Below are 27,022 nucleotides of genomic sequence, written 5' to 3' on the forward strand. Positions count from 1 at the left end.
ATGGTTGACTGCAGATTTGATGGTGCTGAGCAGGCTCGTCTGATTGAAGGCTTGCGGCCAGGGGGGCATCTGTGGGGCCGCAGAAAAGGAAACCTCTGTCCACGGCTGCGTCCGTCCTCTGACCTGTGATTGTGAATGGACTGCGCTTCCTCCGTGATTTTCTGCAGTCGCTCTGAGTCATTTGTGGAAGAAGATGGCGGACAGGGCTGAGATGTTTTCCCTATCCACTTTCCATTCCCTCTCTCCCCCTGGCTGCAGGTAAGAGCTTACACGTATAGCGACAGTGGAGGGATGATGAGGGGGGGCGATGTGCACGGTTGATGACAGGAGAAAAGGACACTAAAGACGAGTAACGTACCCATCAGTTTTGTTTTGATGACTGCAGTGAAACGCACATTCTGAGCCTGGGTAGTAATAGATATTTTGACTAACCTGCCAGGCCTGCTGCTGCCTCCCTGCGCGCCTATAGACCTGCAGCTGAACAGTGCTGCCTGTTTGTGTTTTGGAGCTAATGCGCTTGATGAAGACAACAGTTTGTTTGTTTTTTATCGTAAGACAGCTGTAATATTCTTGTCTGAAAAGTGTGAAGAAGGGTAAATGGTGAAATAGATGGCAGATGATTGATCTTTAGCTGTCGCGACAGCCACCCGCTTTGCGCATTCTCTGTATGAGGCCCACGCCCTGTTGAGTCCAACCTAGGCAAGGGCATGTTGCTGAACAATGATTTACGGAAGTCCTACTGATATCGATGTTGTTCCAAACGCCTCTAATGTGACCTCTGCGACACGCAATATGATAAATCTGCCGGCGTTTTCCTCTTGCCCAAGAACAATTGTGAGTGGGATTCTACTGGCAGTTACCAGAGATCAATAACTTGTGCAGAGTCAGTGATGGAGCCACAGTATTCTCTCTAAGGTTGTTACTGTTGTAGGTTAGAAGACATGACATGGGGTTATTTTAGTTCAGTGTGTTTTTTTTGGATGAAAATAAGGGTTGGCAAGATGTGGAATATTGCAACACTTTGATGTGGTTTGACTGAATTTGTGAGGAGGCTGCTGCAATATTCAGATCTGTTTTTGCTCGGAGGTATAGTTTAGGAATAAATTGTGGAAAAATGACAGATTTAATTGTATTTCTACTTTCATGTGATTGCCACATGCAATAATCTCATGCCCACTGTTCCCACTAACGGGCCTCCCTCTCTGCTACCATATGCAGAAGAACAAATCCTATATAAGGCTATTTGACAACAAAAAGAATTATTTGTAATTGTCTTGCTATCTTATATTATTTTACAACTATATACACTAACCTTAACTCACCCACACAGAGTGGTAGGAAGAAGAAAAATGAGGTAATGGATAGTGGAGGCTCTCTGCTCTAATGTATATAATACAATAGCAGTTCATTGTCCCTGTGTCTGCTTCCACATGTCCTGTGTCCTACAGAGTGCAATCACATTAGCGAGTCAGCTCCCAGTGGATTTTATATACACAACATGCACTCATGCAGGATTTAGTTACATACTGTAGCTTCATCTCATGAGCGGATCATATCAGATCAATAGGCCAGATTTTTTTTTTCCTTTGCATGACTACCAATGACCTTAGTTCAGAGCACAGAGACAAGCTGTGGCCATCACGCCAAATTTTGAATTTAGACAAACAGCCTGAGCAAGCTAATCTTAATTGTAACAGAGGAATAATTGGTACAGGTCTTTCTTTATGCACTCTTTTGTCCTGCTCATGCATTGTTCCATTGACTCTGAAAGTACTTAAAGTCTTTTCAGTTAACTTCTCTACTGAAAACCAAGCCAGTGTTACAGACCACTGAAGAAATGTGAAGAATCGCTCTAGACTGTGCCACTCCATTGTGTGAATGGGGTGGAGTGAGATCAGCTTCACCCATTTGTATTCAGTTAGATTGGTGCTTTCAGAAGTACACAAGCAGTTTGTGTTTATTTTGGGTCAGCTATGGATTTTTTAGACAATGAAATACCAGTAAATCAGATTGGTGGAATATTAGTTTGTGGAGCATATGAAAGAACAAAAAAATGTGTTTTCTGTCAAGCTGCACACAATTGTTCATTTGATTGTGTGTGCCCATGTTTTTCTTACTGTGTTTGTGTGTGTTTGTGTGTTTTCTGACTCTCTCTCCTCATGTCTTTTGTGTGCAACTGTTTCATGGATGAAACCACCGGTTTTTGTGGTGGTGCGGTGTAGTAATCTGCCTTACATAACCTTAACACTGTTTCCAATGGGCAACATAATCCCTAAGAAAGCCTGTCTTTTTTCCCCATGAGCACCAGAAATTTATGACAGATTATAATTTCTCCTGCACTGAGGGAGCAGTCTCTCCACTGGAAATACAAATTTAAAATGACACATACCGTATGACTCTGTACAGAGAAAATACAGTTCACAAAGCATTTAATAGATGTATAACATTTCTCTTCTGTTGGTAAGAGGAAATGTGAATATATTTCTTCCATCTTAAATGAAGTGGCACTTCACTTTTTCCATTAAGCCGTCAGCTTACAGAAATATGTATGTAGAAATGAACTCCATTCAGATATCCTATGTTTTTTTCAGCATGCAAAATTCCTGCTGTGGTTTACTGAAATCTAAAACAAAAATACTGGCATGTTGAAATGTGGGGCTCATGGAGTACCAACAACCCATACTTTAGAATTCATTGATTAAATTTTGTGAAAGGATTTGTTTGCACTATTTTTAGTAGATTTGCTGAGGCAGCAGTCTTAATGCAATCTTTTATTTTATACTCATAAACAGAGAATTATGAAGTTACTCATAATTCTTGTCACATACAGTTGAGGAAAGCCAAACCTAAATGGATACTAGTAGAGGTAGAATTATTAGTCAGTTGATCAGTTAGTAAACCAACAATCACATAGATAATTGATTAGTTATTCAAGTTACTTTTTTGGCAAAAGTAGCAAAACATGCTGGTTCCAGTTTCTGGAATGTGAGTACTTTCGGGGGATAATTTCCAGTATGCGTCCTCTGATTCCCCCGCCCCCCAAAAACATCTCTCTCCCTGTGAATTTCATATATTCAGCAGCTGATGTTCCACTTTTGCCCTCCAAATCTTTGAAGGCGGTTGGAGAAGGCAGAGGGAAAGAGGTGGGTGGTGGTGGGTATGGTTTCCATTGGGTAAGAGGCTTAAATTAAATACAGATTCATTTTAGCTTAAGCATTTCGTCGCTGCCCCCCCGCTATCATCCTATCTCTCTCATGGTGTTTTTGTATTTCCACTCTGTCACTCTGTGTACAACCACCACTTCAGTCTTTTGACAGTCAGTCTTCACAGTGGCTGCTGATACAGCTTTGTTTGTCCATTTAACCATAATTAAACAAGTCATATTTAGTCAGTCCATGAGATTTGTTTTCCATCAATATGATGCCAGTGAATGTTTCCCGTCTATCAGCAACATTCACTTTACATCTGATGACTTCATTAATCCAAATCCAGCCAAATGATAAAATCATCCTCTCCGAGCAAACCGATGCATCATCGACGCCTTTAGTTCAGAAATGGCGTGATCTTCAGGTTTGGATCTGACAAAGACAACAGAGAGTGCTTCATTAGGTTAAATGCATGACTCATACATGTGTGTGCCTGGGTGTGTTTGTGTGTGGGTGTGTGTACATTACTGGAGACTGACGGTGGGTGAAAAGCCTGGGAAATTGATCCTGTTAATGAGTCAGTGGCAACCACATCGAATGTCCTTGTCTTTTAAAGATGATGATGTCACCGTGAAGCAGGTGCCCATGGTTAACAGGCAGCTTAAATACAGCGGAGCACCATTGCTGGTTGCCCTTTGTATCTGTATCTATTTTCATATTGTTGTTAGAGTGTCTGACCCTTTTTGTCTCATTTCATTTTGTGACTATGGACATCTGCTAATCTGCTATTTATACATACATATGCAGTTTTCTAGGCATTTGCTTTATAGTCCTTTGGTGCGATTGGGGTCATTTTAAGAAGTAGCTTTTTAGTATCTGGAGACTGAGACTGCTGTATGAACTTGACCTTGTGAACTTGTAACAGAATAATTTTTTAACAAATGTGGGAGGGAGAGGTTGTTTGACTCTAAGAGTGGCAGGGAGAAAATGAAAAGAAAGAGTTGGACCTGAATACGAGTAGAGATGGAAGCGAAATCCTTGCTGGTGGCAGTAAATCTGGGTGTACCATAGCAGCAACATGACTAGCATCAGTGAATGGTAATTTTGTGCGGACTTGTTTTCTTGTGATAAAATTCTCATTTTGCTCAGGATGTCAGAATTCAGAATAGATGGGGACTGATGTGATGCAGGACCTGCACAATCTCAGAGAGTGGTGTCATTATGTTTCTCTCTTCAGTTCTAAAGTCTAAAGCTTCAAATCCTAATTATTAAGAATGATCACTTCCACAGGTGGACTGGATGCAAGGGATGGTGTCAGATAATCAGCAAGCAGTACACAATATGGTGTGACAGGCACTGCATGCTCACTTGAATGCTGTCTAAACACCAAGCAGGAACATGGACATGTAGTGTCACCACTGCAGTAGTGTCTGCATCTCACAATCTGATATAGACTGAGATCAAAATAATAAAGGACATGCAGCATCTACAGCAAGAGGAAATAAGAAATGAGGAAAATGTGTGTTTATGTGCAGCCGGGGTCAGTCTTTAAGGAGAGGATAGAGCGTTTCTCCGGACTGGGCTTTTCACTGACACACATTTCTTAGGTATTGCAGTTTAGGGGAAATGGGGCCACACAGTGTTGTGACTTGCATTGCAGAGCTACAGAAGAACTCCAACACTGAGCAGATAAGCATACAAACAAAATGGAGTACATCAGAATAGGAAACAATGGAGGATACCAGAAAATGGACAAGGCAATACGAAATTCACACATTTCACTGTGAACAGTTTTCATTGACACTATTGTACTTTCTAACCAAGAGATGATCGTGGGTAGACATTGTGACAGTGTGTTCTGTGGTATTATCCAGAGTGACAGGGACATTGTATTTGGGTGAAGTGACTCTTTAAATTTGCTATTCTATGTGTTAGCGAATCTTAAACACATCCATTTTGGGGACATTAGTATTATTAGTTTAAAAATGAGACCATCACAAACAACATTAGAAGCCTCATAGACGTGTGTACTCTGCATTTTATATAGAGTGGCAGTAGGTCGGATTTCACAGGAAATCTTTTGCATTGCTTCTTGTCACCATGAAAATTTGTTTTGTGCAATGAAACAAAGACTTTTATTTCTCTGGTGCACTTTTTGAAATCAACATTTCCACTTGCCTAGGTACAGTATTCACCTCTTCCTCCTTCCTTGTCCACCTCATCTCTTTTGATGACCTAACTGTCTCCTGCATCCTTCAGTTTTTCTAACCCTTCATCCAAAAACCAGACACGGGGACTTTGTTCCATTTGTGTGGTGGTGACAAGCTGCCGTGGATACAGCGGCACCGCTGTGGTGTTTTTCCATTGTGAATCACACTCCCACACACACTTATACTTACAAACAGAGATTCCCTAAAGACCTGGATGGGCGAGGAGCTCATTAGTGACCTCCCTTCTCCAGGTTTGGTTAAGACAGGCTCTTTGTCTTTATCCATGTGGAAAGGTTTTTAGTCACACCCACAGACCATGGCCAGGTTGGGAGACTAGTGTCATTTTGCCTACATGATTTATTGTTTCACAGTATCTGGCACCAGCTGTCACATTGCAATGACACCAGTGGCAACTCAAGTCTAGCATGGAGCACTGCAAAACCATTTTAACGCATGGCTGAAAACAAAAACTGGAAAGTTTGCTTCTGCATTGCGAGACTAAGAGAAAATCTTTCTTGTGTATCTGATAACTTTAGCAGGATCATTTATCCTGACTGAATTACATTGTACTCAGTGGTTTTGCATGTAATTGAGCAGCCAATGACCAATCGTAAGTGCTCTTCTAAGAGTGCCTTGCAACTGTTGATATAACATGAGGCAATGCAAAGTGATTTATTATGGCATTTGTCAGATTCTGTGGTACATGTCTTTATATGTCCTAGGATTGAATGGCATTTAAACCTGCTGCTAGTTGTAGGAAGCAATTGGACACATACACACACTCACACATACAGGCCCATGGTTAACTTTAAAGAGGGAAAACCCCTTTGATGTCCCTCAGTCCAGAACCTGTGCTGTTCCAATAATGAGGGCTCATTTAGAAAGATGAAACATAAAAACACTTGCAGCAAGTATTTTCAGCTTTATTCTGCTTGGGAATGATACAGTTTCATGGACACATCTAATGTTTTTTCTTTTTTGAATATACAGTTCCACATACAGTATGTTGGTCAAGATCCATATACATCAGTCTGAAGATCTAAAAGACTTCTATGGCAATATTTTGAACTGTAAATTTACGTTGACAAGTACATCAATTTAAACCTCTATTGTCCAAACTAGTTGTTTAATCCCAAAGCAGGTTTTTGAGATGAACCAAAGTCTCAGGATCTTAGCAGTGTTTGAGTGGACACAAACTTAATCATTATTATCTGATTAGGTTTATGCTCAGGTTAGGTTACACTGATGACACTTAGGCAGCAGTAGCAAAGCCAACACGGTTGTAAGAGCGGTCATAGACAGAGTAGTACTCTCTGAGGAACACGTCTCCGAAGATCCACAAAGGCTCGCCATCACGAGAGGGCAGATAGGTGGGGCTGATGCCCACTGAGCATTGGTATCCATTCTGGTTTTGTTTTAGGTGGAGAATGGAAATTTGCATATCAGTGCATATACATCCACAATTTAAAAAAAAAATGGCATGTGAATAAAGGGTATGTGAACCCACACAGATATATGCTTATGCTAAGCATTTATGTAGTAACGTACCTGCATGATGTAAGCAGAAGGAGGCAGAGGGAAGGTAACACCACTGATGACAAAGCTAAGAGTTGGCAAGTTGTTGACCTGGCCACAGTCCACCACGTACTGGAGAGACAAGAAAGAGACACTGTTTGAGAGGTTTGACTTTACAGGTATGATTTGTGACCTTGACCTCCACCACATTATAACGCCTTTTAACTGGTGCAGCTCATGGACAGAGGAAAAAATGAGGAATAGTAATTATACTATATAATTAAAATTCTCTCTGATTGCGTCAGCTTTGTGTGTGTAAGAGTGTTTGTCTGCTTTTCTGTCAGTCCATTTGTCATACCGCTCCATACTGGTTCTGCTGGGCTCCAATGGACTGCATAATGCTACCCATCAACTGGCTTGGGGCTGTCAGCATGGAGGTTCCGGTGTCCACAATGGCCTGGCAGCCCTGAGAGCACCAGCCGGTCTCCTGACCGTTGACCTGGAATCTGTAGAGTGCAAGACATGCCAAATGTTTTTTGTTTTTTTTCTTGCATTCATAACAGGACCCAAAATTATTCAGTGACAATCAGATGATTGTTTGACATTTCAGGATGATAATGTGTTGCAAAGCACAGACCCTTGAACGCCAATCTGCCAGTAGGTCTCGGAGGTGACAGGAGTCCAGTAGATCTGGCCCTGGTACAGGTTGTTGTCCACTCCTCCGAAAGAGAGAACACTGCCCTGCTGTCCTCCCCTAAACCAGACAACCAAAACTTAGCTGCAAGCTCTCCATGTTGAGAAAATTTGTTTAGTTCCAATAGTGAGGATGTACTACAGTAAGGTCAACTGAATACATTTTACTTGTGTCAGTTTTACCTAGACAGGTAGAAAGCAAATATGTTGGCGTTTAGCAGGTTTTGAGCCATCATGTTGTCCATGACAGGGGTCTCTCCTCCAGCTGAGATAGAGGGGTAGGACAGGCCAAGGATGCCGTCAAACTGGGCCACCACAAAGTTCTGACCAGGCTCGTTTGTGCTCAGACCAACCTCCTGGTTGGTGATCACAATCCCGCCAACCTAGGGGTACAAAACCAACCAGTATGATGTGTAAGCTATGCAAATCATATACTGGAGGATGGCTATTGACAGCAACATCAGTGAATGAATGGGTTCTACTGCCGTAACAAATGGTTAAAATCACTCTTTTAATTTTAGATCATTGTAATATTAAGACTGCATTCAGTGCCTTCTATAAAGAAAATCCTTTTTTTTTTTTTTTGCTGTTAGGCAACACATATTGGGGTGATAATGAAAATGCCTGCTTTCTGGTAATACCCCGTCTCAGTACCCGAGAATGAAAAAGATGGTAACCACTCAAATACTAGCATTGTGTTCAACTGATGCACTTGGTTTTCTTGAGGTGGGTTTGACTCACATTGACAGTGTCATATCCAAAGACTCCGTACAGGCTTCCAGCTCCATAGGGAAGGTAGAAGGACTGGTCCTTGGCAACAAAGGTGGAGGACTGCTGGGGGTTGAACTTTGTGTGTGTGTCTGCAAATAGTATAGATCTGGATTATCTCTGCAGCCATTTCCACAAACATGGCCTGCTGCCTTGCAGAGCCTTTTGACATACCCATAATTTACTTGATTATAGAAATCATGAGCTGAATTTTAACTAATGCGGTCACTTTTGCTTCCCAAAGACCACAAATGCAAAGTGGCATGCCCGTTACAGAAAAAATCTAAATCCCATGCGTGTACAATGTGTAATCTCTTGGGAACAAGCTGAATGCTCAGCCTATATCAGCTTTAAGTCATCTGGAGAAGTTCTTCACATGCAAATATGCTCTGAGGATAGAGACAGATGAGGGATTTGTGTTGTATAAAGCCTGTTGGTCTGTACTCACTGCAGGCCTGAGTGTTACAGTAGATGGAGTCTACCCACAGGTTGGCAGAGCCAGTGTCAAACAGCACCTCGAAGGACTGGGGGGGTGTTCCAATACTGATGGCTCCATAGTAGGTGGTCTGGGCGACACATTGGTGGGAGCAAAATTATAAAAAGTACAAAACCATCAGTCAATTAATGCATTCATCAAAATGTTGTGTACAGGAAATAAAAGTGGTGTTAACCCAGTTTTTCTTACATCAGCATAGTTGTTGATGTACATGTTGGCAGAGCCATACTCATTGCCCTGGTACTTGAGAGCTGGATCCTGGTAAGGCACCTCGATCCCCTTCTCTCTCAGGGCCTCGCGCATAGACTTGTGCTTCCGCAGGGGGATCCTGAGGAAGGAGGAAGCCAAAACATTCCCTTTCAGTAATTTAGAAATGAACCATAAAATTAGAATTGTTTCGTGCTCGAATTAAGAAATTAGAACAATAGAATAAGAAGAAATACAGATAGAAGAAACACAGAGAGATTTGTTTCCTTACTTGACCATCCCCTCTGCGAGCACCACACAGACCAGAACAGCAACAAGGCACTTCATGATCCCTCCTGTATATTCAGCTCTCCTGAATGGATACAACTCAGCCTGGGTCTGAACAGGCTTTATATACACCTGTTTGGTCCCATATCAGCCAGACTGTTATCAAAATTTCAGTCATATCAGTTCAGACAGGGTGACCCTTAAAGCCTTTTTCTTTGAAGCTACATATTTAATTTCTACGCTATACAAACACAGCCAAAAACCTCCTAAATAAATATTATAAAACAATGATACACTAAGATGTTATTCAGTTGGGTATAACCAATGAAATAATTTAGTGGTGATGATGAATAACCAATCTGGTTATTTAAATTTGGCGATTAAAATTTTAATTAATATATATGATTATTTAAGTGCCTTAGATAAATATTGCTAAATGAAATCAGCAAAATACACAGAAATCAGTTGAATTTTTCAGTTCAGAAGTATGATGTGTCCATCATGCTTCTTTGTCTTTTAAGAAATTGATGCTATGACATTGATTTGAAGAGGATTGTGGATTATAAATTCATTTTTACAACTTGTAACTACAACTTTATGTTGCTTTTCCTGAGATTGTTTGCATGCAACCCCCCCCCCCCCCCCCCCCCCCCCCCCGTAAGATCCCAGTTTAGTACAATTTTATCTGATTAGATATAAATATCGACAGCAAGGTCAACCTTAATAGTTTGTAACAGACTGTAATTTTCCACAAATGGAAAATGAATGTGTTATATCTAGGCCTCAGTATCAGCAGCACTTTAACCACACAATTTTATCAAAACTTTTCGTGCTGTTTCACTTATCATAACTTTTATTATCATAGCTTTTTTTTCCCCTCGGACAAAATAAAGATTGGATATTTTCATTCCTTGTTTTTTAAAATATCATACGATACATAAATTTGATTTTTCTCATTGATTGATTTTACTCTTTGTGCTTTGACTGAACTATAGTTATAAAAGTCTAACAGCCGCAGAAGTACAATTTGCATAACTTTAAACACCACTTTTTTTTTACCTTCTATTATCTCCTTCATTTTCCCAGTGTGTTCTGTCAGCAGCACCTTGTTGTACATTAAATCAGACCAGTGGCGTGGGGACACTCTGATTACTATGACTTTTTCCATCACCTCCTTTGTTTCACTTTTAGATGCATCAGCACATCCTCATTTGCTCCGTGGGACCAATGACATTGTGTAGACAGGACCCCTATATGAATGTGTGATGTAAGCTTACATCCCTACGTAATATGTGGAGTGTCCTTTTCTTAGTAGGAAAGCTGCAATGCAGCATTTCCTTCGACACATTTCAAGCCAACTTCTGTGGAACTGAGAGCCTGCTGAAAGTAATGGGGCAAAGATGAGATAGAGTCCAATCAAGAAAACTTGCAATGCCATGGCTCATTACAGAGACATATACACTTCCCTGCTGTAGTCTGCTGGTGCTGTAAATGGAAGTTGAGAAACTCTGGTGCAAGAGGCAATACCTCGCTTCCAACTCTGTTTATAACATCCACAGCTCATGCATATATACGTCAAAATTCTGCTAAATTAATTTGAAATATTGTCATTTCATTTCAGTTTTCTGTGTGTTGCTGTTTTTATTCACTACCACTGACATGTGTCACACCTTGTTAGTGTGGATTGCTATAAGGGAAGGGAAGACGGAGGATGTGGGTGTTTGCGTGGCTTCCTCTGTCCAGTATATGAGACTGAGACCTAGATAGAACGTGACAGGCCGTGAGTTAGAGCAGGTTTCCCTTAGAACAGAGCTCAGTGTGTGGGCATAAATCAATAAGAAATTCCCCTCTGAAGCGTTGACTGATGAAACAGGCACATTGCAGATATCAGTGTTCTTTTTCACGACATGTGGTGAATAAACCGTCTCTCATGTATTTCCAGGCCAGCCCACGACATCAGCCTGGAGGAGTTTGATGATGAAGATCTCTCAGAAATTACAGATGACTGTGGGATTGGACTCAACTATGATTCTGATCCATATGAGAAGGTGAGGCTCTCTGCTTTCATGCTGATCTATTTATTGATATTTTACCCATTTGTTTCTTTGTGTCTCCAGCATGTAAACACGCAAACTTACAGTATGAATTGCGTCATGTCTGCATTCATATAAAGTTGTACATGTAAAACAGAGAAAGTCTTTCACTGTTGGCAAACTGCTTTTTTTATGACTTACATTAGCTAAATTATGTATAATCTTCTATTTGCTAAATATTATGTGTGACAATGTAATGTGACAATTTAAAGTATCACAGTCGATTTATAATAACTTGAAAGTGGAAAAATGGCAGCAAGCCCGATCACAAGAAAAATATGAAAATGAGAAAGAAAGATGGCGTCTGACCTGGTCTGTATAAAAATTTAGCATTGAAAACTGCTTATTTGACAACTACTTATTTGCATATTGCTATCTTATGTAAGCACCTCTGTAGCTTGGGATTTTTATCTACAGGCTACCTAGCTTATCAGCATTGCAGTCTTTACAGTAACAACCATAAGCCTCTGGTATAAATAAAATAATACCAGAGACAAGATGAGAAACATGGATGGCTGTGTTTAACTGGAAGACTCTCCTGAAGCACTCTCCGTGTACTCTGATCATCACACAGATCATCATCAAACATCACACATACTGGATCTAAGCAAACAGCACACATTCACCAAACTTCTCGGCACATAATAGAAATTCTGAGCAGCACTTCCCCACCCTGGCATCCTATTCAAGTGACTGTGTTATGAAGTATATGCAAGTAATTGAGTCATCATCCCACATGTCTGACCTGCTTAGACCTTAATCACAGTTTCTAAGAACTATTGTCTCATACATTCCCCCCTTTCTCTCCCTCTCTCTCTCTCTCTGTCTCCCTGTCTCTCTCCATCCTGTTGGATGTAAATGTTTTATGCTGGTGGCGTGGAGCCACAGCTGCAGCAGAGGGTGGGTGACCCAGTGCAGTTTGCTGCTATGCAGAGACAACCTCCTTCCCTCCCTCTGTCTTCCCCTCCCTCCCTCCCTCCCTCCCATATGTCTTCCCTCTCCCTGCTATGCAGAGTGTTGCTCGGAGACAGAGCACAGATTCCCTCCTCCCTCGTTCTCCACTACTTCTCCACTCCCTACCCCCTTAAAGATTTCCTTCCCTGACTTTCTCCCTCTCGCTTTTGCTCTTCTCTGCCGAGGTGATTTAGCTCGGGGATGGCTGGTTCTGAGGGTTAAGCTCTCGGCATAAATCTGTGCTAGATATTTGGCTTCCTCCACTTTAATCCACCAACAAAACACATTATGGATAGCTAGAAAAAGCCTGTGTGTAACAAAGCGGTTTTTGCGTAGCATGTGAGAAGACCTCCAGAGAGAGAGAGACTTTAAAGAGTGGATTTTTTTTTTAACTCATGCCAGAGAGGTCATACAGTAGTAAACCATGCATCAGTGCCCTCTTTCTCCTCTCAGCCTCCCACATGCAGTCACACACAAACACATCAGACTCACATCTGCGGAGGCCCTGACTGCTCACTTCACAAAGAGGAAAGCACAAGGCAGAGAGAGTGTCGGTCCTTGTTACATTACATCATTGCCCAGAGGAGGTAATCTTGCTGACATGGGATGGATAGGACACACACCCAGTTGCCCTCTTGGTGTGTGTGTGCATGTTTAAATAACACAGAATGAAAGAGAATTTCATGTGGAGGGCATTTCACGTGGTATTTGATTTTGCCTGCATCAGAAGGGTATGTGACACTTTGTCAGCTCATCAGCAGCAGCAGCAGTCCCTCCCTCGTGCACTGCACTCTGCTGATGAAGAGAGAGGCTTTTGGTTTTTATGTCAGTATGATTCGGTCATATTGGGCAGCATGTCTTTGATGTTTTGGAGGAACAGCCAATCTAAACAGTGAGATTATCCTCCAGCCCCAATCCCCAGCTCTGATTAATTCCAATTCGTTATGGGGTTCAGGTCTTAATCTGCAAAACCCTTTAGATCAGAACTTAGCCTTTGTGACAGCAGGACACACATACATGTGAACAAAAAAACAAATAGACACACACGATGCCTTACAGCAGCTTATTCTGTCATCTGAAGCTGAAGGCAGGCAATTAAAGATCGTTCATATGGGGTTGTTATCAAAGGCTGATTTTCAATCTCTGGGGAAATAGTCTCATTTCTGGCTAAATGCCACAACACTTTAGCAGTTCTGGCTCAGGCTGTCCTTTCCTACTATCTGTAGTGTTGCTGGGGATGAGGTTTGACAATGCGTTTTCACTTGTGTGGTTTTTTTCCCCCTGACCTTTAATTTTTTTTTAACCCTGCGTATAAACATAACAAACAGAGAAACCACAGCAGAGGGAGTCCCTCCCTTTTTTGACTCTGGAGCTTTCCTCTGAGTCTCATACATGCACACCCTGCTGCGTCTGCCTCGTCTTGCCTCTGATTTTTTCGCTTCCCATCTCTCTAATATCCATCTCTGTCGCTCCAGAGCTCTGACTGAATACCATGAGCACATGCATAATTCAGTATGTGAGAGGGCAGTGGTGTCTGTCTCAGCCGTGGCATTACTCTGAGTTTAAAATGTGGAAATTTACAGAAACACTGATAGATGGAGGCCATCACTCTCTGGGTGGTCTCCATTAATGGGAGACTAATCGACATCTGTCGTACAGTCCAGCCTAAAGCTAACCCGCATTCCAAGCTATACTTGGTAAATGAGTCTTAAGTGGGAACACATGCACCCACACAGAGATACAATTTGTACTATCATTGTACAAACAAAATATAGAGATATTTTGCAGTGGTGGTGATTATGTACTCTAGGCACATAGTTGCTTCCCTATCTCATGTACATTTATGAATCAGGATTTGACCTAAATGCAAGAAATCCACATGTTGTAACTTGTAAAAATCATTCTCTTCTTTTTATTTTTGAGCTGTACTGCAAGTGAAATCTCCAAAATCACTACTACTAATGGGTTTGCAGGTACATATGCAACCCAATGATGAACCACTGAATGTGTAACTTTGAATTTATGCTCTGAACAGTCTACATCCAAATAAAAAATAACCCATCTGAACAACTAACTGCATTCACGGTCAGTCAACAGTTGTATATTAGTCGATGCTTCCACCATCTCTTTTGTTTTCTGTTGACCAGCTGCCTGTAATATCTTAAAACACCACTTAATTCTCAGCTTCCACCTCTCCTCTTCGAGATTTATGAGTCCCTGGCGTCCTCTCCATTCCAAAAGCTGCCCTCAGTTTCTCTCATCTGTCCAGTGCTGCTTCTGTCATGTGGTCTGCTCATTAAGCAAGATGGCCCTGCAGTTCAGCCCGAAGCCTTTGCTCTTGCCACTGCTGATGGCAGTGCTGCATAGCAGAGCTGCCACCTCACGGTCTTCTGATGTGCAGCCGCAGCGCAGTCAGTAGGTATAGGATTAGCCATGCTGAAAAAGCCTGCAGTCTGCTAATTAGAGATCAAAAAGCTGCTCTGCCTTCATCTTTTTGTGTTACAATAATGTCTCTTTGCTAACTGATCAGACTGCAGAGACACTGCCCTACTGAGCTGAGCAGAAATGACTGTATAAATGAACTGTTTAGAAGACACATAAGTAATACATGAGAGTGTTTACAACTACAGATCAGTACAGTTTGGGTATGAATGTGTATGATATAGGGAATACCATTTTACCTTTAGATTTATTTAATCTACATTTAATACATTTGTGCTCTCTAATGCGTGTGTAAGAGGGTTAAATTCATTCGCAATGCCTTCACTGCCAGCATGAGAGCTCGCTTGCATAAGTCTGCTGGGTGACAGAGGAGGGACAGTCAGAGGGCTGGCTGGAATGTCCTTGGGAACCAGAGACCATGGGGATCGATTCTCGCCAACACAGTACTCTTATTTATAGTTCTCTCTCTTTCTTTAAGCCTGCTTGCCTGTCTGTCAGTTGGCCTTGCTAAAGGATGTCTCCTGACAGTGTAGATTATTCTCCCAGGCAGATGTGGCATTTTCACAACCTCGCTGATGGATCTCTGGATTTTTACACTGTCATAGAGTTATAGGTCACATATCCCCAGTGATGGATTATAGTGGGTTATTGTGGGGAAACAGAACTGCGAATCTTGACAGCAGGTTGTGAACTGAGAGTGCGTGCATAGATACAAATAATGATCTATTACACCAGTGCACATTTTTTTCAAAGCTAAATGACAGTAAAAATATGTTAATTAGTTATAAGTTTGCATATTCATGCATTCTCTCTGGGTATTGAGTGTTGATTTCTGTTGCTGTGGCATAAAATGGATGCACCAGGCGTCAGCAGAATTGCGTGTGGTGGATGGGCGAGCTTTGATTCGTCCATTAAAAAGACTGCACTGAGAAGGCAGAGAAACTGCAGCGCTGTTCAAACTGCAAACCAGATAAATCAATCCTGGTGTTTGCGTTGTCAAACTAGACTGGCACTCAGTAGAGAGGGCGTACGTCCGCGAAGGCCGAACAATCCCACACGTCTGTCTAGCTCTCATAATAGAAAAATAAAAGGAAAAAGGAAGAAGTCTGATAACATAAATGGTTTATTTTTCATAAAACATAGTAAGTACAACTCCATGTGTTATGCGGATTCAGCATTTTCTTCCACCAGATCCAGATTATTGTCAGGATCTGCACCAAATTCACAGATGTCACCATAATGAATATGTCTGAGATGCAATATGGCTCAATACTTTTTGCATAGTCCTGCTGACAAATGAGCAAACAAACCAACAAACAGACACATGTGAAAATAGGTGACAGGTGACATAACTTCCTTGATGGAGGTGGCAAATTCAAATTAGGGAAGAGATGAAAAGAAAAAATAAACCACAGATGTTTGTGGTGGTGACTGTACAGTTCATCTAAGAAAATTATGATGTAGCAGCTTTTATCAGTATGAGCACAAGCAATACTCAACACTTCAGGTTCATCAGGGAGAGATGATGCTGGTGTGATGTCACTTATAGTCTACTTCTAGTAGAGCCCCTGCAGGGATGAATGTAAGTGAGGGACCTTCAGTACTCTTGGGGTAATTGTAACAAACAATTCCACATCATAGCTAAATGAGCCATTGTGCCTTGTAACAGACTGTGAAAAAGCTGAATTTAGTTCCTTTTCCTCCATATTTAGCAAACAGCGTGTGAGGTGTATATCAATAATCTACTGTACTTAATAGACTTCGCATCAACATACTTTTTATCGGGCAAACATAAAGGCTACACAGCAACACACACATGCTTAGGTGTGGTCTATTAAACCTCAAAATCATTTAGTGCGCCACTTTCCGGTAAACCATCTGAAACCTGAGAGATGTCGGATTGATCCACTCTCATTTGATTGCCCCTCCTAAATTCTTTTCATCTTTGTTCTTCACACACACACACACGCACTATCCCTCCCCCCTTTCTTCTCCTTTCCTTCTCTGAACAGCCCATCCTCAAGACAACTTCATGATCCTACTCTCTGCAGGACTTTTGCTGGGTCACTTTGCATTTAGTGCCTTAATTGTTCCCACCTTTCACCTTTTCACAGCAGGTAATGCTGCTGATGCTAAACGCTGCACTTAGCTTCTCTGTCAAATGCATTCATGGGTTCACACACACACAAGATCTGAGGATGCATGAAGAACATACCAGCAAAGTGTACTGTGGCTGTTAACGTCCCACTTCAGTGCTTTGTGTGTATATGTGTGTGTTTGTCTGTATTTTACAAATGCCCTCTGTGTAATCAAAGAACCTGCATGCTGACCCTCTGTGCTGTCCTAGTTCTTTTCATCTCTCAGGCTTGTTCTTGGCAAAAAAAAAAAGGAAAAATTAGTAGTATGCAGTGGATTTAAGGTAGCAGCTATTTTTTTCTTTGTGTCTGCTCATTACATAATTGTTTCCCCTCTGCCGTCAGAACAGAAGATGGTTTAATTAGTGTCTATCATATTAAATATGTGTATAAAACAGTTATAGTAATAATAATTCTTTACTTTATCCCATGTCTCCATTTCTGACTCCGGCTCTCTGTTTGTTTTCTGGGGTCAGGATTCCCTCATTCTGGAGAAGAACGACATGCACCACCCAGTCTGCTCCTTCCAGGATGACTTCCAAGAGTTTGAGATGATTGACGATGAAGATGAGGATGACGAAGAGGAAGAGGAGGAGGATGAAGAGGTTGACCCTGATGGGCCACCATCCCCCTCTGCCTCCCCTCCTCTCTCCCCTACTCTTGGTACTCTAAAGAGCAGACCCACCACGCTGAACCTCACCACTGCTGTGTCACAGGTGAGCAGACTGAAGTTCTGGTCCTAAACACACACTGAACACTGACTGTGCATAGTGTTTAGTCTTCCTAATAGTTATGTACAAGCTTGTTAAATGTCTTCCTCTCTCTTGTTATTAGGATTCTCTGAACAATAACAGCAGCCTGTCCCCAAAGAAGGGAAGCTGGCAGGACTCCTTACGTAACCCTGCCTCACAGGGTGAGTACATGATTAGCTGTTTATAATAACTGTGTGATATGTTTTCATTTGTATTTGTATTCATTCATCTGTCCTCTGCACATTATATCTCACACAAGACTGTGCCAGTTCCTATTATGGTAAAATGATAAAAGTCATTTATTCTTGTTCTAGTATTCAAACATTTACAGTAAAACAACAGGATTAATTACATTTATCTGAACAACTCTCAACTGACTCTTGATGACAACTCCTGATTGTATTTACCCCTGGATCCTGATCCAACTCCTTTACTATTGAGTACCAACATCAAAGTTTATTTGGAATATAATAACCTGTTGAATGTTTATAAAATTGCCCAGTAGTAATTGTCCCATCGGCTGTTTATTGTTGCATTCAAGCTTAATTATTAGAAATTATCATTTACAATATCTACGCTCCTTCCAGGTCGTCTGTCTCCAACCCACTCATGTCTGGAGGATGGTAGCCATGTGACAGGCCAGTGCCCAGCATCTCCAGTTTCCCAGGCACCAGGGTCTCAGAGCAAAGGTACTCCACCAAAACAGACAGGGGAGGGTGGGAACCCCCAGTCCCCTCACAGGCCCCTCCTCTGCGACATGGAGGGCAACAGGCGGGAGAGGCCCGAATACGGTAACAAGAAGGCCAGCCCAGCAAGCTTAGAGCTCATTCCATTAACATCAGTGTTGTGTTGTGAAATGAAGTGATGTGATGTGATTTTGATATAAAGGTTCAGCAAAACATTGTCATATCGATTTTTAGAAACCAATTTGCACCAGGAAGTCAAATTAGTGTCTTACTAATAAAGAAGACTTTGCTGAACTTGTTCATCCTTCATCTCCACCTTGTATCTCTCTTCATTCATTATTCTTAATTCTCTCTCTCTATCTTTGCTCTTTGATTATCCAAGTTGCTCTGGACTCCACAAGTGCTCTGACCTGTGTCCTTTCTCATTTTGCATTCTCTGTATAATCTACTTCATAATCCTCTACATTGTCCTCTATTTTCATTGTCTTATGCCATTTCTTGTTTCTCTGCACCTTTTTTGTCTTTGCAGGCTCATTTGGTCAACATAAGTCCCACCCATGCTCTGGTGATGTCACTGAGCCCAAAGCTGACCCTTCAATGCAGACAACCAGAGTACCCTCTGTAGACGAGCACTCCCAGTGTTCAGACACAGAGGTGGACCATGACCTCAACAGTGACCACAATCACAAACATTCAAACCGGCGTGCCACTGACACGTACACAATCACCAGCGAGTCAGGAATGGAGCCAGAGAATGACCCGGACCCAGATGGAACCAGCCGCTGCTTGTCATCCACTGCGCCCATGGGAGCCACCGATGGTGCCGACACACCCTTGTCTGATGAGGAGCTGGAGAAGGACTTTGAAGTGGAGTTCATGTGTAAGGAGACGTATGACATGGTGTGTAAGGAGAATCAGTCATCATATATTGAATTCCCCTCAATTGAACCCTCTGAGCCCGCCTCCTTCTCCAGCTATGTGTCCTCCAGCCGCTCAGATGGTCTCGACCAGTCCAACACTTCAGATGCTGCAACACATTCTGCCATAGAGGCAGCAGCGAATGACTCCACCTCTCCATCCTCAGATCCAGGGATAGCAGATATGAACCAGCGGGGTTACATAACTTCAGACCAAGACAAGGACCTCAGCTCTCCGGGCTCTGACTCTGATATTGAAGGGGAGCTAGAGGCAGCATTTGCTTGTGGAGGTCACGTAGTCTCCAACATGATCTCCTCTATCTCAGAGACAGAGCTGGACCTCACCAGTGATGACAGCAGCAGTGGACGCTCATCTCATCTCACAAACTCCATTGAGGAGGCCAGCTCACCTACATCAGACCAGGAGCTGGACCCAGATACTGAATTAGAGCAGGACAGTGGCATCGTTGGACTGAAAGCGTCTCTACTTCTGGGCCAGCCTGATCCAATCAAAGAGGGCTCTCCTCTACCATCCCCGTCCCCTCTACCCTCACCCACTATTGCTACGCCATCCCCTGTTGACTCACCCATCTTACCCCCTGAGACATACGATGATGGTCAAGCTTTGATGGGGCTGCAGAATGTGGATGATGAGCTATCCTGCGAGCACCAGGCTGACCCAGATGAGACTCTGCCGCCAGCCCAACGCTGTGAGGACAGTCTGTCCCGACAGATGGTGCTCCAGATAGAACCAGACCACAGCCTAGAGAGTTTCAAACGCTCCTTCTACCTGCCAGTGGGACCTAGGCTAATGCCAAGTGCAGATGAATACGATGGAACAAGTGAGGGAGACTCAGAATCAGAAAGTGAAGACGACCTGAGTGAGAACTCAGACTCACCATGGCTGCTCAGCAACTTGGTCAACAGGATGATCTCAGAGGGCTCATACCCAATCAGCTGTCCAGAGGAGTGCTTCAAGAGGAAGGTGTCTGTGTCTGACACCATCTCACCATCCTCAGACATTGGAGAGGGAGATGGTTTCAATGATGAGGACCAAGAGAAGAAGGCAGGGATGGAAGGATCAGAAGAAAAGGAGGGTGAAGGGAAAAGAATGGAACGGATGGAGCCAGGAGAAGGAAGGAATGTGCAGTCTTCAAAAGAAGGAGCAGTAATAAGTTCCTGTCTCTATATGAACAACCCTACAGGTGACACCATAACCCCCCTGATTTTGGAGCGCTGTGCAAATAACGGGAGGGGAACCACAGATTTTAACTCCTTGTACACTACTAAAGACACTGAGAAGAATTTCTCTGACAAACCATCGAAGAATGGCAGAAGACAGGAGGAAGAGGAAGAGCCCAATAATGACTTGATGATGCTTCAGGGAAGGAAGGATCTGGACTCACCAAGCCTCAGCGAGAGTGTGGTCAGTGACAAGGACGAAGGTCGGGAGACAGAGCCCAGGCCAACGAGCCGTTCATCGGCCTCTCTTGAGCGTATCACAGAGGTCAAACACAGCCTGACGCTGGACATCCCCACCGCCCAGACCAACCGCTGCTTCAGCCTTACCTACTCCACAGACAATGACGATGAGGAGGACGATGGAGACTCTTACTCATTCATGGGTAGCTTGAGGAAACAGTCCTACAGGGGTAGTAACTTGGAGCTTGACAGTTCACCGCCCATTGATTCCAGTGTGCAAGACCATTCCTTGTCTGACCATGACCTCCCACTGTGTGACAAAGATCTAAGGCAGCCAAATGAAGATGATGGGCTGGCCTATGACTCCATGAAGTACACGCTAGTGGTGGATGAAAATACCACTCTGGAACTAGTTAGTCTCAGAAGGTATGTTGTGGCAAACTAAGAATATAAGGTAACACCCATCTGTGTTTAAACTGAGCAGTGAAAAGGGAATATTATTTGCATCATCCTTCCAGCATGAAGACAGAAACATAGCATCGTTATGTAACTGTAAAACTAGTTAATAGAGATAATATTGCATAACGTGAATAGTTCTCATATTTTTTTCAAAGTAATTATGACCTACTTTACCTACTTGTTTTTGTATGCCTTCTATGAGTTAGGTAGTTCTCTACCCTCAAAGAGATTTGAAGTTTACAAATCTTGTTTTACAGGTGCACCTCTGTTCTGAGTGATGACAGTGAACTTTCCACCCTATGTGATGAGGAGCCTTTGGGAACAAGTGAGGTGAACTATGGTCGAGATGAGGAGGAGGTGAGGCCAGAACTTCTCAGCTCTTCTGAGGACTCCTCCCCTGAAGCTGACCTCCCATTCTCCAAAAAGTTCCTCAACGTGTTTGTCAACAGCACCTCCCGCTCCTCCAGTAAGTCACACACAAAGCTATTCTATTGAACATTTTGGGGAATATTCTTATTTTTATTTTTATTGCTCAGATGAGAAGATTGTTACCATTCATAAATCTGTCTGCTAAGTATGAAACTACAGCCAGGAGACTGTTGGCTTAGCTTAGCATTAAGAATGGAAGCAGGGGGAAACAGCTAGCTGGGCTTCGTCCAAAGGCTAAATGTACTATCAGCAGCTCTAAATCTTACTAATCAATATTTTATCATTTTTTATATATTATTTTGTTTATTCTGAAAATTGTATTTCCCAAAATGTCAAACTCTGTTAATTAAAGCCAATGGACGTTATTTACCCTACATATTTTAGCCCAGCAGCATTATTGCTAAAATTATCCCTTCATGGTCCTTAGGATGACTATATTGTATTAGGGTTTAACTCATTACAGTCAGCATGATGCATTAACATGTGTTCCAAATTTGGCAGGGAGCCCACGCAAGACCTATGGGAGGGCTTTACTTCCCAGTACACCCATCATCAATCAATGCTCTCACTTCAAGATTTATATCTCTAATGAAGGGTGATTTGCATAATGAAAGGCTCATTACAAAGGCTTACATTGCCATATCTTTTTTTGACAAATCCAATTAGCTTTCATTTAGACTTCCTTTCAGAAAGTTTATATGAGAAATGTTCCCTCAACAAATAGCAGATGAGAGATTTAAAAAAAAAAAAAAAAGAATTACATGTATTTTAATTTGGACATTTAGCTTTCAGGTTCATTTTTAAAAAGTACTTTTCAAGGCGTTAGGACAGTCTAACTGGTGTCTGTTTTCCCTGTAGGCACAGAATCCTTTGGACTTTTCTCCTGTACCATCAATGGAGAGGAGAAGGACCAGACACACAGAGCAGTCTACAGGTAAGAGCCACTTACAGTACACTTTGCCATTTTTTAACAATGGGACCACAGTGGGAGCTTTGTGAATAACAGCAAAAGCAGCTAAAAGAAAAAATAGAGAAAAAAACATTTTGTTTTTGTTGACTGTAGAAACAGTATGGTGGAACAAATTGTGAATGTCATTAGCTCCAAATTTCCAATTACCATTTTGTATCTGGGGGAAAAAAAATCCTTGTTTGAATAAACAAAACAACATTTCTTCAAGGTATCATGGTTTTCAGCATGCTGTCGAGGTCATGCAGCAATAGTGAATCACTAATGATGTTTGGGAGGAGGCTAAATGTCCAAGCTGCAGCTGGGCTCGAGAGCTGCAGGGTGGCCAGTAATAATCAGATCAACCACCACCTGTGTTTGTATGAGGGCATGAGCTTTACCACAGTCCTCTTTCCGTAATCATGTCTCCACAGTAAGAGCCCTTTGTCCCCCTCCCTCCACCCACCCCACCATCTTTCTGTGTCAGCTGTTTCTTCACTCCTCTCTCTCTGCTCCTCACTGGGAGTTACATCAAACCCAAACAGATGCTTCCTGATCAAATGAACTTCAGTCTATAGGATGTTCAGCTGCAAGGATACCATGTATTCCCACCCTCTCTGCTGCCCTCTGCAGGTTCATTCCTAGACATGCAGATGAGCTGGAGCTGGATGTGGATGATCCTTTGTATGTGGAGGAAGAAGAGGATGACTACTGGTACAGAGGCTATAACATGCGGACAGGGGAGAGGGGAATTTTCCCAGCCTTTTATGCTCATGAGGTCATAGGCCAAACTAAAGAGTTGTTGGGTGAGTGGAGACATACACCCAATGTCTTTTCACCTATAACTCATCATGAACGTCAGAAGAATCACATGCTCCGTATGTATGTCCACACTATGTCCTTTAGGAATGAAAAGAAATCCAGCATGGATTGAGACTTTCAACGTTCAGTTTTTGGGCTCTGTTGAGGTTCCTTATCACCAAGGCAACGGTATTCTCTGTGCTGCCATGCAGAAGGTAAGCAAAGTGGAAAACAGCAAAACACACGCATAATTGCAAAAAAACATATTCACATAAAGATTGCATCCCTCAAACCATGTTTACTTTAACACAAACGTTTTCTGCCGCTAAGATTGCGATATCAAGGAAACGGACGGTACACGTGCGACCTCCCTCTCTGTGTGAGTTGGAGATCAGCTTGCAAGGAGTGAAACTGATCATGAGCCTGGAGGATGAATATGATACCCTCGATGAGGTATGAACAAATGAATGAATCAACCATTCCTTTAGAATACCACAATATTGGATTAATGCTGTATGGATGATTTATCACAACTTGTTGAAATATTGTTGAATAAACCATCAGTATGTCTCCTCTGTAAATGAGGCAGTTACAAAATTTGAGCAGTCAAACATTATATGAATCCTGATACTGATACCGGCAGGTTAGGTTTCACAAACAATTCAAATCTACACAATTATCTTAAGACTGTGAATGCAAACTTTGATAAAGCTAGAATACAGAGGGTGTGTGTTATATGGATTGTGAAATTTGGGATATAAGTAAAATCTACTTGATGTAACCCGACTTGACTGTAGCTAATCTTAATCTCTCTCCTTGCATCTCTCTCTCCATCTTTAGTATGACAGATGTAGTCACTTCTTTCAGATGAAGAACATCTCATTCTGTGGATGCCATCCGAGAAACAACTGGTAAAAAAAAATGAAAAAAAAAGAGAGCCAATTTTCTACCCCGATGTTACCAGTGTACAGTTCAACATCTGGTTGCATCATATTGTTTTTCTCCCCTCTGCAGCTACTTTGGCTTCATCACTAAGCACCCCATGCTGAACAGATTTGCTTGCCACGTGTTTGTTTCCCAGGAGTCCATGCGACCTGTAGCAGAGTGTGTCGGGTGAGTGCAAATTATTGTATCAGTGACTTTATATCAAGCATATACCATGGGACAGTAATAACTTTACATCTTTTTTATTCTATGAGCCATGTCTGCCTTGACATATTTAATCCTCTTGAACTGTTAAGCATATTTTTTAATTGCCAAGATGCTGAAAATGCTAACAGCCTTGAGAGATTGGGAATGACGCTAACTATTAAGCTGTATATCAAAGTGTTCTTTGATGTAATTTAATCTCAAAGTCCTAGATTAATTGAACATCTTTACTATAAATCATTCTCATCTGTAGTAAGCAGTAAGCAGTTATCCAGGGTTTTTTTCACCCTTGCGCTTTATGTGTGTGCATGTGTGTGAGGTTGGATGTGAATAATTAAAGATGCAGACAGTTCACTGTCTCTGGATGGAGTGAGGGCACACAGCATCAGTTTCTCATCCTGCTCTGTCTGTGGTACAGACCCAGTGACAAGGGCAGAACTTCACAATTCACATTTACTTTCTTGTGATTCAGCGAGACTGGTTCTGTATTTTTCCTAGTGTTACGTTATTCAACACTGTTTTTGTCTGTTTTACACAAGACATTTCTTAGGAAACGAAGCATGACTGTAAAATGTGTCACTACAAGGATTCCTCTGGAAGGCTGTCTTCTAATAACTGTTATTCTGATCTTTAGTCATGCTCTCATCTGTCTGTCTTGTCTGCAGACGAGCCTTCCAAGAGTACTACCAGGAACATCTGGAGTACGCCTGCCCCACTGAGGACATCTACCTAGAGTAAGAGGTGTTGCCATGACGACCGCCTTCTTCCTCGACAGATTGTGTATGATCATCAAGTTTGCCACCAGAGGGCACTGTCCGTGGGGGTCTTCTCTCCATTGTAAAATACTCTTCTGTGTCCCACTAAAACTGGGATCTTCATTTCTACAGTATGCTAGGCATTTGACTGATTTCATTCATCTCTCTCTCTGTTTATTCCCATCACCACGATGGATCGATTGCCTGTTTCTTTTGTCTTTTTCTATGATATACAACTAAGACGCTGAGCACCTCTTTATTTAAAGGTTCCTCTTTTGAAATGAAAACAATATACCTACTACTGCTGTTTCACTTTTCAATGCATGGCTAGTAGGGTTAATGCACACAGACACACCAAGAAATACACATATCCAAGTGAATGGCAAGCAGCTCAACAATCAGCACGGGAGTGGTGTAGAATCAAGAGGTTGGCATTTAATTACCTGTAAATATGTATTTGTTCAATACTGACAAACTGCTAATTTGATTTCTACTGATAGTGACATTGGAGCAAAGTAGAGAGAGTACAGTGAACTGTCCTTGGTCTGAGCTTACCCCGTATTGCGTACAAGACTTAGTGTGTGTTGTAAATACATGTATAGAAAGTAGACATACAGGCGCCTCATCCACACTAATTAAGAAACACTCACAGTTGAGACTGATTGGGGGGACTTTGTTCTTAGTTTTGTTGTGGGCATTAATGACTCACTCTGACAAGAGTAACTGCAGGTGTGTGAGATTTTAGAAAAGTTGTAATGACTTGGAATGAACTTTGAATGTCATTAGCCCTGCAGATATTTCATTCAGTGTGAATCAGGTGCATTATCTGTCAGCACATTTGGATGATAGGACAGAACCATTTTACTTTTGTCCAGTCCTCAAAAATGCACTGTTTGCTGACCTTCACCATGGGGAGCTTTCATAAGAAAATCACTCAGATGTTAAACTGTGGACCACTGTATGCTTTGCAATGATTGATGTGACTTTCAGATCAAAGAAAGCAAAGGCCCTCTGAAAAGCCATATTCTCACACCTCTGACTGTTTAACTCTGGTTTTCAGCGACGTCATAGTCTCTGTTTTCTTTTGATTTGGCAGTTTCAGCAAGATAAAAGTAATGACTAGATTGACCTGTGACCATGTGTCACTAATGCTGTATGGCTGCGTGCCTACTGTGCAGTGAGAGCATCCTGCTAATTCTTGGTGTCACAGTGGAATCAAACCTTTAATAAAGCATTAAAAAGTAGGTTGTATAGTTATGTAAATGGTGAGACTTTGATCTTGTTTTTTTAACAGTGATGGATAGAAAGGATGGCCACATGTTCCCATATTTATTTAACCCTTTTAATCTGGTCAAGGGTTAAGGCATTCACGATACACAATAACCTACTCTGGGGTTGTTGTAGCATATCATAGCTTACTTTCTAGCACCTTACATAGGGGAGGGGGTATATTTAAAAAAATGATGCAGTCACTACAGTCAACTGTTACCTGAAATGTCAGGCGTTGACGTTTACCACTCTCTACCATTCACGTCGTTCTTTCAGACTCGATTTTGCATCTTGTTCTGCTGCTTTCAGTCACAGTCCACTAGACACCTCAGATCTGCAGGATTTCAGTGTTAAAAATTCACTGAACGCTGATATGGCAGGAGGGAGGTAGGGTGTTATCTACATATGTATCGCTGTCAGTTAGATCATGTATATACAATAGCGAATCTAAGATAGTGCTGTGTCCTTTATGTTGAGTATGTTACTGAAATGAATATGTACATTAATTAAA

The 27,022-nt window shown here is 42.0% G+C and overlaps 2 protein-coding genes across 2 annotated transcripts; one reads left to right on the forward strand and one right to left on the reverse strand.

The window, feature by feature from the left end:
• Positions 1-193: 193 nt before the first annotated feature.
• mapk8ip2 (mitogen-activated protein kinase 8 interacting protein 2) lies at positions 194-25,984 on the forward strand. Its single transcript, XM_041038796.1, has 14 exons — positions 194-258; positions 11,245-11,350; positions 17,403-17,642; positions 17,761-17,839; positions 18,266-18,469; positions 18,894-21,129; positions 21,420-21,628; positions 22,450-22,525; positions 23,171-23,343; positions 23,444-23,553; positions 23,669-23,791; positions 24,179-24,249; positions 24,353-24,451; positions 25,153-25,984. The coding sequence occupies exons 1-14, from the start codon at positions 194-196 to the stop codon at positions 25,223-25,225; spliced, it is 3,864 nt and encodes a 1,287-aa protein (XP_040894730.1). The 3' UTR covers positions 25,226-25,984.
• Positions 6,609-9,362, reverse strand: LOC121182347 (gastricsin-like). The gene is made up of 9 exons (XM_041038798.1): positions 9,307-9,362; positions 9,018-9,156; positions 8,781-8,898; positions 8,306-8,424; positions 7,748-7,947; positions 7,509-7,625; positions 7,230-7,377; positions 6,905-7,003; positions 6,609-6,761 (listed from the first exon to the last, which is right to left on the reverse strand). The coding sequence occupies exons 1-9, from the start codon at positions 9,360-9,362 to the stop codon at positions 6,609-6,611; spliced, it is 1,149 nt and encodes a 382-aa protein (XP_040894732.1).
• Positions 25,985-27,022: the final 1,038 nt, after the last annotated feature.

Source organism: Toxotes jaculatrix, chromosome 5, assembly GCF_017976425.1.
Source record: "Toxotes jaculatrix isolate fToxJac2 chromosome 5, fToxJac2.pri, whole genome shotgun sequence".
Classification (NCBI taxonomy): domain Eukaryota; kingdom Metazoa; phylum Chordata; class Actinopteri; family Toxotidae; genus Toxotes; species Toxotes jaculatrix.

Excerpts from the sequence above, each read along its gene's own strand:
- LOC121182347 (XM_041038798.1), bottom strand. The coding sequence starts at position 9,362 with ATGAAGTGCCTTGTTGCTGTTCTGGTCTGTGTGGTGCTCGCAGAGGGG. Across the intron at positions 9,157-9,306 it reads CTCGCAGAGGGGATGGTCAA|GATCCCCCTGCGGAAGCACA; the intron begins GTAAGGAAACAA and ends CTCCTTCCTCAG. Across the intron at positions 7,626-7,747 it reads TTTGCTTTCTACCTGTCTAG|GGGAGGACAGCAGGGCAGTG; the intron begins GTAAAACTGACA and ends TGTCTGGTTTAG.
- mapk8ip2 (XM_041038796.1), top strand. The coding sequence starts at position 194 with ATGGCGGACAGGGCTGAGATGTTTTCCCTATCCACTTTCCATTCCCTC. Across the intron at positions 22,526-23,170 it reads ACACACAGAGCAGTCTACAG|GTTCATTCCTAGACATGCAG; the intron begins GTAAGAGCCACT and ends TGCCCTCTGCAG. Across the intron at positions 23,792-24,178 it reads AATATGATACCCTCGATGAG|TATGACAGATGTAGTCACTT; the intron begins GTATGAACAAAT and ends CTCCATCTTTAG.